The following is a 12,987-nucleotide window of genomic DNA, read 5'->3' as shown; positions in this document are numbered from 1 at the left end:
AAAGAAGCCTACAGCACTGAACTGAGGCATGACAACTCTGGAAGTACCAGACGTCCTCAAATGGGTCAGGATGGACTGAATATTAACTAGGCCCTGCGCACTAGTTCTTGCAGCAGCATTATGCTGAAAATTGAACATGCAGCTCTGGCCCTGCCCACGCTTTCTGTAACGCACACACACACACACACACACTTTATGAAAAGGCAGGAAGAACACTGATTGCATTAAGATTATAAAAAATCCTGTAGGAAAGAGACTTTTCTGAGACCTTGTGGCTTTAACAAATGGAGTTTGAACAATATACAACATGAACCTGAGTGTGTTCAACCCTCAGTTCACATTCATATATAATATCAGCATTTAATTTTCATTAAAGTTCAGCTACAAAATTTGTATCCATCCATCCATCTATCTATCTCCACACAAATATCCATCTATACCTACCATATCTACCTACTACCATATCTACCACATCCAATACCTACCAATAGAAGTCATTAATCTAGCATTGAGGATACAATAAATTACATTTTGCTGATGGCTTTGATTTGACCATTTTTAGAGCAATAACCATCTCTTGACACTGAGCGGAATGAATAAAACATCTCTGAAAGAGGATAAAAAAAAAAAAAACATCAAATCCCAGGCAAACTTACATTGACACCATCTAATGCTGCCACCTAGTGGTAGTGGAATTGAACACTTGACGCTTATGAACACTGATGGGCCAGTTTTTGGTCTTAAAACACCACGTCATCTCAGACCACATCTGTGAATGCATCTGTCATGTTTAATTGCCTAATGACTTCCAAACAAGCATGTAATAGAATCAAATTCTCCATTACAACAATAAATGACTCAAATGCCAATTGAGACAGACCTGAGACCTAAGAACCACTGCCATTTTGGCGCCAGCATTTGCCGTCTAATTGGTCCTGTTTCCAAGAACTAGCAGCTACGGTGTTAGCATTTTACAGGAACACTCCAATTGCTATTGGCATCCTGGGCCTAATAAATCCAATAAAAGGCTTTTGCAAGAGGAAATCAAGAGAGGTTGTTGTGACAGTGCTCGTTATATGTGTGAACTCTGCGAAACTTTCCCCACTAATTCTAGAATGTTGACCTTTTCTCTTCCTCCTCGCATTCCATCGTTTTTACCGCTGACTTTTTTCTGATACATCGTTAACCATTAAGGCAGTCCTCCCAGCACATAAGAGGGACAAAAACGTATGCGTTTCCTCGCGTAATATATCCTGAGCCTTCCGACAATCCCGTCTCCCCAGTGCTCATTGTAGTCTTTACCGCTATTGATTTTTATCATAGATAAGGCAACTAAATCTCCCTGAGAGCTCTAAATCCTTCCTCTCTGCACCCAGAAGCATTAGCTTCCTTCACATGCAACCGAAAATTATCTTTTCTTTCTGGTTTTGGGGGACCTCTGCCCCATCCTCTTGAGGAGAAAAGCCTCAGTCACGGTGTACAGGGCAACAGATTCAGGCAACAATACAGAATGAGGATGACTGATAGCAACTAGTGCAGGCTTTGCATTTGAGAAATACATGGGAAATACTTGTGTTATTATTAAGTACATGGATATACACACATACATATATACATACAACACTGTAATTACATTGCAATAATCTACATGCAGATATTGATTGTTGTAATGTAATTACAGATTAATTACACTGTTATGAGACTGTTATAACAAACCTTATTTGTAACGCAAATATGCCAATTAAAAGTCATGTGGTGGTTTGACAACATAATGTGTAAACCGCGTGGTCACAATGGTTGTGTAAGGGAAATCCACAACCATATGGGATTGCAGATCAAAGGCATCGCCTGTCCCGCTTTTCATATACTTACGAAAGCTTCAATAACATGAACACGTTAAAATTTAAACATGGCTAGAGGAGACACATGGGTTTGTTCATATTTGTTTCAGGCAGTGCTCTGCATCATGCAATAAATGTGGCTATTCAGTGGGAATGTCTATTAAATATTAATAGCTGAGCAACAGATGGATTTAGATGTGCTTTGATCACCAACCTTTTTTGCCTCTGAAATTATTCTTCAATATATGTCTTCACTGCGTAAATGCAAACTGCAGCAAGACCTAGAGCTTCAATAGATCATTTACCATGACTCTGAGGAACAGACACACGCACAGATAATGTGACAGAGTGACTGACAGAAGCAGATTACGTAAAATAACATATGATAAACAGTGAGGCTGAAAGTATGATAAACATCTGTATTTCTGGACCACAGATTGTGTGTCAAACACAATCCATGACAACTGAAGATCTAGCAAACAAATTTTTTTGCAGCATACAGCATTGCATCATGATACAAAATATAATCAAACTAAGATTAAAAGCCAAAACTATGTCAATTATTTCTACACAGGTCATCATCCATTTGGTCCCACATTTACCAGAGCAAAATACGTTATTTTCCACATTAGCAAAAGCTATGAGCAGTATGATTTCACCAGATATGTGACAAACCATCTTCCCACCTTGGACATTTAAATCGAATTTAAAGAGATAGTTCACATGCAAAAAAAAAAAACCTAATATTTTGTGATTATTTACCTAGGTCATTCCAAATCTATATGTGCAAAAAATTTATTTATTTCAGAGAATAACAACCTAAATTTTGGCCCATTGCTTTAACAAATCTGTCATATGACTTTTAAATATAGCACATACTTCGTTGACTATTTTAATGATGTTCTTTTTTGGAGCTTGACAGATGTGTTGTGGAGAAGAGTGTCAAGATTCTTCAAAATTTCTGTGTTCCACAGAAATAAAATTAGGGGTTTGGAATGACAGGAGGATGATTAAATAATGACAAAATGTCAATTTATGAGTGAACTATTCCTTTAAGGCCAGGAATATGTTTGTTCAGCCTTTATTGGCCTGTCCAGTTGTCTTTAATTCAGTCCGGCACTTTGTTTTCTGGAATTCCGACTGTTTATTCATTGATTTAGCTGTTTGTGATGGATGTTGTTGGATACATCTTCAGAGTCAGAAACTAAAAGGTCATGGTAATTTGCAGCACTGCAAAAATCATATGTACAAAACAAACAGAACATTTCTTTTTGAGTCAGCTGTTCGCCATGGACGTCATTCACCTATGATTCGTGTCCATGGAGACAGAGCTTAGAAGAACGTTTCTCTGCACAGAGGACACGTGGATTTGTTGCTAGACGTGAACCATTTATACTGTGGAATGAAAGAAAATGGAAACAAGCGGTCAGTGAGGAACGAGAAGCGCACGAGAACATTCAAGGCTGCAGATTTAGCTGATTCTGAAATATCCGCAGAAATGGAGTAATAAATGGAGACGGATTGAGAACTTCAGTGCGGAGGGGAAATGATTCGATTTCAAGAGCCTTGGTGACCTTCTATAGGGTTTTAAACCTCTGATATGACAGGAATGCAGTCACAGTATTACATTTTAAGAACAAAATTGAATCCATTTACTTTCTGTACACTGTTGAATATCCTGTTTGACTCAGAAATACGCAAGTCAGATTACAGAAGTAAAATGGGTTTCATGTTGACCTGCAGGTATTCTAGATAGTGATGTAAATTGGAAATTCGTAAAACAACATTAAATGCTCAAAACTACACTTACTACTCTCAGTGTTTAAAAAACATTCACCTAAAAATAACTACAATGTAAGAGCAAGAGATGGTGTATGCAGCACTCACCAGACAGGCAGAGTGGAACTTCTTTTTGCAGGTACGGCAAGCTTTCTTTGGCAGCGAGTAATTGGATCCATGAATGACAGAGAAGCAGATCATACAGTCCTCCACCCCCTCAAAACGCTTGTCAACATTGTTCTTCCACAGCGACAGACCCTCCAGAATACTGCCATTCTACCAGACACAACACATCATCTAAATTAGTTTGGGGCATCTTCATTTATTATTCATATATTAAGCACTATTTGACTGTTTCTCTAATAAACCAGTCCAACTTGGCCAATTCCAACCTAAAGAGATAAGGCAACATTTACAGTGGGTTCAAAAAGTTTTTTTTTTTTTAAAAATCTTAAAAAAAAATCAAATTAAAAAAATGTGTTTTAGAGCCAGTTGTTTTTTTGTTTTCAAAATTTTCAGAAGTTGTCAAATTAGGAAACTGAAGGTGAAATTCTGCATGAAGTAGGAATATTTATAGGTGAAAAAACAATATCCTCCTGAGATAATAATAATTAATTCATTCTTAAAGTTTAAATTTCGCATACACCATTTTTATACACCAGGTTCAATTGTTTGGGGTCATTATGATTTTTAGCAAGGATGTATTAAATCAATCAAAAATTTCAATTTAAATTACATTTTTCTTTGCTGTCGTTTTGAACTTTCTATTAAAATGATGCTGAATTGCTTTCAGTGTTGCAAAACAACTGCTTTCAATGTTGATAAGAAATGTTTCTTGAGCAGCAAATCATCATATTAGAATTATTTCTGAAAGATCATGTGACACTGAAGACTGGAGATATGATGCTAAAAATTCAGCTTTGTCATGATAAGAATAAATGACATTTTAAAATATATTCAAATAGAAAAAAAAAAGTTTTTTTAATTTGTAATAACAGGGCTCCAGACTGCGACCAAATGGTCGCATTTTGCGACCAAAATTTGAGAGTGTGCGACTGAATTTTACACCCAGTCGCACATGTGCGACCAGTAATTTATTTTTTTCTTTTTTCACGTTAATCGTGGAAGGGGCGCGTCAATGAATCTGGAATGTGTGGCAGGCCAATGAGTGTGAGAAGAATAGGGAATGGCCACTGTAACTGGCTAATGTGTGGAGGGGGAGGGTCCTAGAGATAATCGAGTGCGCGTAAACGTCCGTGGGAAGGAGACGGAGACAAATATCAATGTCACGGACAGACACAGTCGGATGATGATGATTCAGAGTCAGAGGTTTGTAAGGTGATAAAGGCCTGAACCCACTATTTTCGGGAAGACTGGCTACGAGAATTCAGCTGGTTGAGGTACTGTAAGGAGATGAACTCCATGAGCTGCGAATGTTGCAGTGGCTACCCCAGAACTGCGGGGAAAACGAAGTTTGCAGACAGTGCAGGCACTTCGCAGTTTAAACACTCAATCTCAGCCTCAAGCATAGAGTATGCCGTGACATGTTAATAAATAAAAACAAAATGAAAGTGGAAAAAACTGCGCTACTCAGCACTCATTCTGCTTCACAGACCGTTTAATAGTTCGAACCAATAATAGACAGCGCAGAGCTCCTCGCCAGTCGCGGGCCGATCGCGATCACGCGAAACAGTTACATCGTGGAGATCCAGTGAAGAAATCCATTGAGTTCGCGACAGAATTAATAACATTGCTGCGAGATCCAGTGAGAAACATTCAGATTTGACGCAGAATTCTCTGTTATAAACCATATAAGATCAAACAGCGCTGACGTGGAAACCAGGAGAAACATGTGCAATGAGCGAACAAGTTATTGAAGGCTTTAGGTCCACAGATTAGCAACAATCACCTTGGATTTACTGTAGTAACACTAACTGTAACTATGGTATACTGTGGTTATAACAGTAGCCTACACATATTTTTCCAGCACTTCAAAACTATATTATCATATTTAAATGTTATTTTTAATAATGTGTTGACCAAACATTTTTTGTTCATCCTTTAAAGACCTATTTATAAAACTAAAAGTTTCAAGAAGTAGGGAAACTCACACTTATTTAAAAAAAAAAAAAATATAAAGATTAAATTACTATTGTAAACATAGCTGCAGAGGACGCTTACTGGCTATTTTCACTCCCTAATATATATTTTGTCACTCATTTTGCTTTTGAATTAATATTAAGACATTATGAATGATAATAATTAAAGTTAACTTTATCTATACACCTCAAATTAAGCTCAGTGCTTTGTCATCCCACAGTGCTACCAAATACTTTCTGTAGAACTTAGTGCCACTGCCCTCAAATGTTAGTCTGGAGCCCTGTGAACTTAAAATAAAACTGCACATTGTAATTTCTGTACGTTAAGGCTATTTATTATCAAAGCATTTGTCAGTAATACAGTTATTTTGGGGGAAAATGTGAATAATTGCATTGCAAGGTGATTTAAGGTGTGCCCCTAAATTTTCTGCTTGCGCTCCTAAAATTTTAAGTCAGGGGCTACAGCGCTCCTAATAAAAAAAGTTAGTCTGGAGCCCTGTATAATATTTCACAATATTACTGTTTTTACAATATTTTTGATCAAATAAATGCAACCTTGGAAAAAAAACAAACAAATCTTACTGAACCCAAACTTTTCAACGGTAGTCTATAAATCTTTTTTATTAAACTAAATGTTATTACTGTTTTTATTAAAAGGTTTATACAGAGGACATTTATACTTCCTGTACCTGGTGTGTGAGGTACGTGCTGAGCTGAAGCATCCAATTGCGCCACTGCTGAACGGCCACACCCACTCTCCGCCCACTCTCCACTGAGATAGACCCGAGGGGATAATTCTGAGGCAACTGAATCACCAGCTCGATGAAGATATCGTCGACAGAGTAAGTAGCGATCACCTCCCGCGTGGCAGAACGCGCTTTCACCTGTGAACACAAAACACATCAAATCACAATGCAAAAAAAACACTTAAGAACAGAGCACGTCCTTCTCCTGAACTAAACTCTCCACCCAGGCTTACCATCATGTTCTCAAAAGTCTGGGTGCTGGACTGCACAGAGGCGATCTCCTGCGCAGACAAGACGCCGCTCACATACTTGCTGGTGAATTTATCCACCGTGCTGAAGACACGTTTCTCTTGGCTGTTCCACCACAGACGCACCATTGCGGGCAAGTCCTTCAGCGCACCATAGTACACGGAGCACGCCAGATGGGGAACCTCAAGCTGCAGACCTTCAGTTTCTACAACACACACACTTAGTGAGATGATCTCAGATATGAGAGAAATGCATAAACGTTATAATTCATCGGATGTCAACTGATCTGTTGGTCTGTTCTGATCGGGTAGCGGGCTGTGTTGGTATTGTTAACTAAAACTGTTTTCAATAATTGAAATAAAGCCAAAATAAAACAAAAATTAGATGAAAAACGAACTGAAAAAATGTAGAAATTAGAAATGTTGCCTTGACAACTGAAACAAATAAGATTAAATTCTAAAATGACAAAAACTTAAAGAAAAAATAAAAGATAAATAGAAATATAAAAAAACAATTTAAAAAAACTTACTAAAACTTTAAAATAAAAATGAAAACTTATTTTTAATAAATACTAAAATAGTATATAAATAATACTAACAAACAATAAAATAATTGCCCCTAGTTACAATACTAAATAAATACATTTGTTTTTTTATTAATCATTTAAATCAAATAATTTTCATTCATATATTTATTACATTTTAATGTTTGATTTTAGCAACATTTTTGCTGGCAATAAATAATTTCAGCAGTGAGAACCACAGTTATTAATGATCTGCAACATACTCTGAGGGGAGAGAGACAAAGTCTCAGTGAAGAAGGTTTTTGGTTCTTTGCTTGAGGGTTCTGCTGGCTGTCCGGGCACTGATAGGTTCTCTGGCATCAGACGGAACAGGTGGAGCAGTAGTTTATGAAGAGAACGAGTCTTTTTCAGGTGCAGCGAGTATTGAGCTCGCAGCTGAAACACAAAGATAGATGTTTTCGCTATGCAAAAGACATCTTGCTTGCGTTACAAATAAGTACTGTCTTCACATTTACAATGAAATGGGCATGTCTGAACATCAATTTAACCTCTAAAATGTCTGTGTTAGAAGTGTATCAGAAATGATGAGGCAATGATTGACAGCTTTACAGAGCATTATCACTGATAATTAACTCACATGAGATGATGAAGCCTTGAAGAAGGTAAAAAGGAGTTTCCAGGACAGAAGATATCCCAGAATGCAGCAGTGCTCCATACTGAGGGCCTGTACCACTGCAAACTCACCCACTTGCACACCACCTAGAATATTCTCCAGTAGCTCTTCTGTGGCAGAAATGATGTTCATCAACGCTGCCGGAGGAGACCTGCAGGAAGTGCACACAGTAAGTCTCCTAGATCTGGGACATGGGCAACCATAAAACTTGGATGGATGGATGGAAGGATATTTAAATAATAATAATAATATGGATGGATGGATGGATGTCAAAATATCAAACCAAATGGCATCTATTTAGCATTAAATGTCCAAAGTAAACCCTGTTTTATGGGGATGGCAAAGAGGGCAATATCTAAAATCCTTGCCCTTGTGAGGACATTTTTTGGTTCCCATGAGAAAAAAAAAATCATTATGTCTATGGAAAGTCCCCATAAAACATGAAAACCCAACGTACATAAGTACGTGTGTGTGTGTGTGTGTGTGTGTGTGTGTGTGTGTGTGTGTGTGTGTGTGTGTGTGTGTGTGTGTGTGTGTGTGTGTGTGTGTGTGTGAAAGTGCATCGTCATGTGTCTTACAAGCATGGTTCTTCTCCATCTTCGTCCTCAGATTTAGCGCTGGCACTCTCGCTGTCACTCTCTGGCAACAAAGGCATCACCCTGTAAGACACGAACACATCACTCACATTTCTCCTGAGACGACTTGACGTCATCGCTGAGGCTCATTCAAAGGCTTGTAATGGACATAGCATTACAGCAACAGCACAGAGGAGATCTCAGCTAACCCCCTGGAATATGAAACCGTTTCTCTCCCAGAGGCTTGTGCTCTCAATGAAGCATATTTAATTAAAGCCAAAGCGTAACGCATTGTGGATTAAACTTTTTCCGTACAATATGACCTTAAGGCTATGCAAAAACTGCCCGTCCCTTGGAGTATTCATTTCAATTACATTTACAATTATGTTCTCGACAGACACTTTCCCACCAAAGCAACTTACAGGAAAGTCCATTATAGCGTTTCTGCAGACGCTGCAGAACAGGTAGAAAACAAAGATAATGTCTAGGTGGTAAGACACATACTGACTCCTTAATGTGGTATTCTACACTTAGCATTTTATTTTTTGCCCTAAAGTCCAATTATAATGTTAAACAAGTTTTCTTGCAGCACAAACAGTTTTTATTTAGTTTAACATGACCCTTTAGTATTAAACGGGTTGTTTTTGCAACTGTACCTTCAAGACTTCGGTCATATGCTAATGTGCTCATAGTTGCTGATCATGTAAAAGGTATATCTATGTATTATGTTGAACTAAAAGTAAGTCTTAAAGTCTTAAGTTAAAGAAGGTAATAGAGTTTGTACTTGTGCAGGATGTGGTAGACAGCGAGCTGTAACGGGCGGGCTTTGAAGAGCAGCAGGGGCGAGAGGGTATTCAGCAGGGTCTGGAGGGGCTCTGATAGACTGCTCCTCTGGTCGGCTACGAACCGAGGAGGAAGTTTATTCTGAGTGAGCAGCTCCACGGGGATGTAGGTAAGAGCCTCCCCCATCGCCCTCAACACCGGCAGGGGGAACAAAGGGTCATCCGGCTCTGTAAAGTCCGCTGAGACAGAAGTTTGACATTTCAAGTAGTCTGTTAACCAAAAGACATCATGTTTCCATGATGGGGGAGTTAATTGTTTAACTGTATTAAACTATAAATGGTTTATTCTAACATTATATACAATTTAACAGTAAAATACTGTCAAATGTATGCTTTTTGCAAGTAGAAACTATGAATAACCATACAATTTATGATGAAAAACATGAGGACATTCCCAGAATTTAGGATGTTTTGTGTGTAGCTTATATTTATTGCAGTATTTTAGTGTCATATGCGTTACCCTGATGATGTTTTGCATATAATCCATCAATATATACACAAGAATTAGCCATGTTGGTAACAGTTTACAATAAGGTTGCAGTTGTTAACATTAGTTAATGCATTAACGAATATGAACTAACAATGAGCAATATATTTTTACAGTGTTGATTTACCTGTTGATGATAGTTAATAAAAATGTTTGTTCGTTCACGGTGAATCAACTAATGATAACAGATATACAACTTTTGATCCTAAAAATGTGTTGAGATTAACATCAACTAAGAATAATAAATGCTACAGAAGTATTGTTCATTATTAGTTCACTTCACGGTAACTAATGTAGTTAGCTAATGTTAACAAATTAAACCTTATTGTAAAGTGTCGCCAGCATGTTTTATGGAAAGGCTGCTTACAATTCATCATGTGGGTTTCTTATTATTCCACCTGTATTGTTATCAGTACATTTTAAGGTAAAAACCAGATTATAGTAGTTCAAGTAGAGTGGTATATTAATATTTTATCATTTTAAGAAATAAATATACAGTTAAAGGTTGTAAAATATACCATCCTGTAAACACCAATTTGCCATCCTGTAATCCCAGAATGATTGTCACCTTACTTTCATTATTGCAACATAACAGTTTTTTTACAGTAAACAGGATATTTTTATAGTGATAGCATGCTGTGTCTGTTTAGACGGTTAAATCTTCTATGAAAAGTTGCATCTTTATGTTTTCAATCATATTTTTTGAGATGGCATGTCTAATACATGAATTTCATGAAACATTTACACTACCATTCAAAAGTTTGGGTTTGATAAGATTTTTTAAAAATATGTCACAATTTCCCCAAAAATATTAAGAAGCACATCTGTTTTCAACGTTGATAATAATCATATATTTTTTTGAGAATCAAATCAGCATATTATAATGATTTTTAAGGATCATGTGACTGAAGACACTTAGGATATAAAACAATTAATGTCAAATTAAATTATTATAATATTTTACAAAATTACTCTTTTGTCAAACTTTTGAATGGTAGTGTAAAAATAAAAAAGTCATTAAACTACAAACATAACATAAAGGTTCCTGTTAAGGTGACTCACTGGGGATCTTAATAAGCAGTGGGAGCAGAAGGTTGTGAATTCCCTCCAAAAAGAACTCCTTCCACTCTGAGGTCAGCTCTGGAAGAAGTTGCTCCACACCAGCAGGGGGCGATGTGAAAAACTCACTCAGCCTCACAATCAGCTCACAGTTTGCACACACAAACAGCTGTACCCAAGGATTCCAGAAAACAGCGGTGTTCTCACTGGTAGTCTGTGAAAAAGACACAAACATTTGCTTGGATTGTCATCCATATGCATAACGGTTCTCAGATTAGGCGTGATTATTTATAAGATCAGCCATAAAGCATCTCAGATCTTATTTACACCTGGCGTTAAAATAAGATCTGTTCAAAATGCAGATTTGATTTTGCTCTGGGGTAGAAATATCTGGACGGGACAAAGAGTGTGTCACTTTGAGTCTGTATATTGCATAAAACAGTGTGAATGAAGATGGAAAATGTCTCTGTGTGTTGTTAGCTCGGCGCGTTAGCACAGCTTTAGCTCCGCCCACACGGCCCGCCTTCAGTCGCTCGTTTTTTTCCGGAAAGACTCGGTACAGCCTATCTTTCTTTTATAGATATAATAAAACTAAAGACTTTTTGGAGATATGAAGGATGCAATATTAGTCTATAGGTACTCAAGATTAACAGGAGATTGAGTGAAAATGAGCATTTCACCCCCCCTTTAATAATTTTAAGGCAGCCGGTTTCCTATACCAGAAATATCACCTCAAGCCATGCCAGCATTGAACAGAGAAGGAGATCCCAATGAGTGTTTCCGAAGACTGTGGGAGAATGATCCACCATCCAGCAAAGAAAGCGCATAATTTCTACTGCCAATGAGAGCCCTGCAGCGGAAACTTTTCCAAGGTCACTGCAAATGGATACAAAGAAAGGAGAATAGATTATTAGGGCCTGTGTTATCTGAATCAATGGATATAAAATAAGACTGTAAAAACAATGAACTTGAATCATTTTTGTTGCTTTTTGGCATTTATTTCATACTTATACTGTATTACTTGTTCATTTTATATTGAAAGTTATATTTTTCATAAAATTATATTTTTTTTGTTTATTTGTCTGTTTTTTTTTCTAAAAGCATTCTAAGCTAAATGTTTATATTTTGTATTTTAAGTTGCTTCACATTTTGATGACAGCTATTATTTTTTATTACGCATTAATTTTAAATTAATGCATAATGCGTTTAAATTAAGTGTAATGTGTTTAAATTACGCTTTTAAATATAGCATTCTGTGCAGAATTCAAATGGGTCCGATATGTTTTCTGGTCTGCGACGACTTGCGCATATGATCCGCTCTGTGTATCGTGTCGAGCAGACTATGTGCGTGCTCACTTCGCCTGACACTGACGTGAAACCAGAATTCACCCCAAAAGCATATTTACAGTGTCTGAATCGTTCCTTATCCCATAAATAGTGCACCAGCCATTCACCATGTAGAAAATAGTAAATGTGTGAACAAGTGACTGATTTTAGCTTCAGCATCTATTTATAATGTAGAGGGCAGGAAGCTTCAGATTCTAGAGAGCATTTGATTGGACAGAAAATCTGATGAGAAGCTAAAGTGATGTCATCAGAATCATTGATCCATATTGGCGGAAGTGAGAGACTATGTTTTGAATGCTTATATCTTCTAAACGCGAATTTTGTCATTGTTTTGGCGCACACTAGCTTATAGATAACAGTAAAGCTAACAAATTCATACTGAAAGCCAAAAACTTCAATTTTGATGTCATGGACACTTTAAAATGTCCTCCTCATTATAAACAAAGCATTTATTTAATCAAGCTCCGAAAACAGCTTGTTCTGATACTGGGTAACCTGTGACGTCACACTTGTGTAAATACATTTGCCTCTAGAGCAAAAAATCTACAAATAGTTTTAGATAATCGCACTATAGGCTGTATATATATATTTGTTTTTTGTGCAATAAACTTCATAACATTATAAGTAAACCTCAAGGAACATGTTAAATTAATAAATAAAAATCCTTGTCATAACCCCTTTAAAGATATACATTTTTATCTTTACTCTAATTTGCTTTTTTTTTTTTTTTTTTACTGAAAAGATGTGGGAAGAAGAGCAGAAAGGGA

The 12,987-nt window shown here is 36.9% G+C and overlaps 1 protein-coding gene across 1 annotated transcript in view; it reads right to left on the bottom strand.

Moving 5' to 3' along the window:
• Positions 1-1,512: 1,512 nt before the first annotated feature.
• Positions 1,513-12,987, bottom strand: part of ltn1 (listerin E3 ubiquitin protein ligase 1) — a 23,980-nt gene continuing 12,505 nt past the window's right edge. Inside the window, exons 21-30 of the mRNA XM_081354416.1 lie at positions 11,605-11,749; positions 10,877-11,087; positions 9,270-9,507; positions 8,489-8,569; positions 7,875-8,061; positions 7,501-7,672; positions 6,699-6,919; positions 6,409-6,603; positions 3,729-3,896; positions 1,513-3,236 (exon numbers count right to left, since the gene is read on the bottom strand). Coding sequence (XP_081210542.1) covers positions 3,174-3,236; positions 3,729-3,896; positions 6,409-6,603; positions 6,699-6,919; positions 7,501-7,672; positions 7,875-8,061; positions 8,489-8,569; positions 9,270-9,507; positions 10,877-11,087; positions 11,605-11,749 — 1,681 coding nt within the window. The 3' untranslated portion in view covers positions 1,513-3,173. The remainder of the gene's footprint in view (positions 3,237-3,728; positions 3,897-6,408; positions 6,604-6,698; positions 6,920-7,500; positions 7,673-7,874; positions 8,062-8,488; positions 8,570-9,269; positions 9,508-10,876; positions 11,088-11,604; positions 11,750-12,987) is intronic.

The sequence above is a fragment of the Scardinius erythrophthalmus genome, assembly GCF_964197995.2.
Source record: "Scardinius erythrophthalmus genome assembly, chromosome: 23".
NCBI classification, from domain to species: Eukaryota; Metazoa; Chordata; class Actinopteri; order Cypriniformes; family Leuciscidae; genus Scardinius; species Scardinius erythrophthalmus.
The sequence above is the reverse complement of the archived record's forward strand: the minus strand, read 5'-3'. Positions and strand labels throughout refer to the sequence as shown.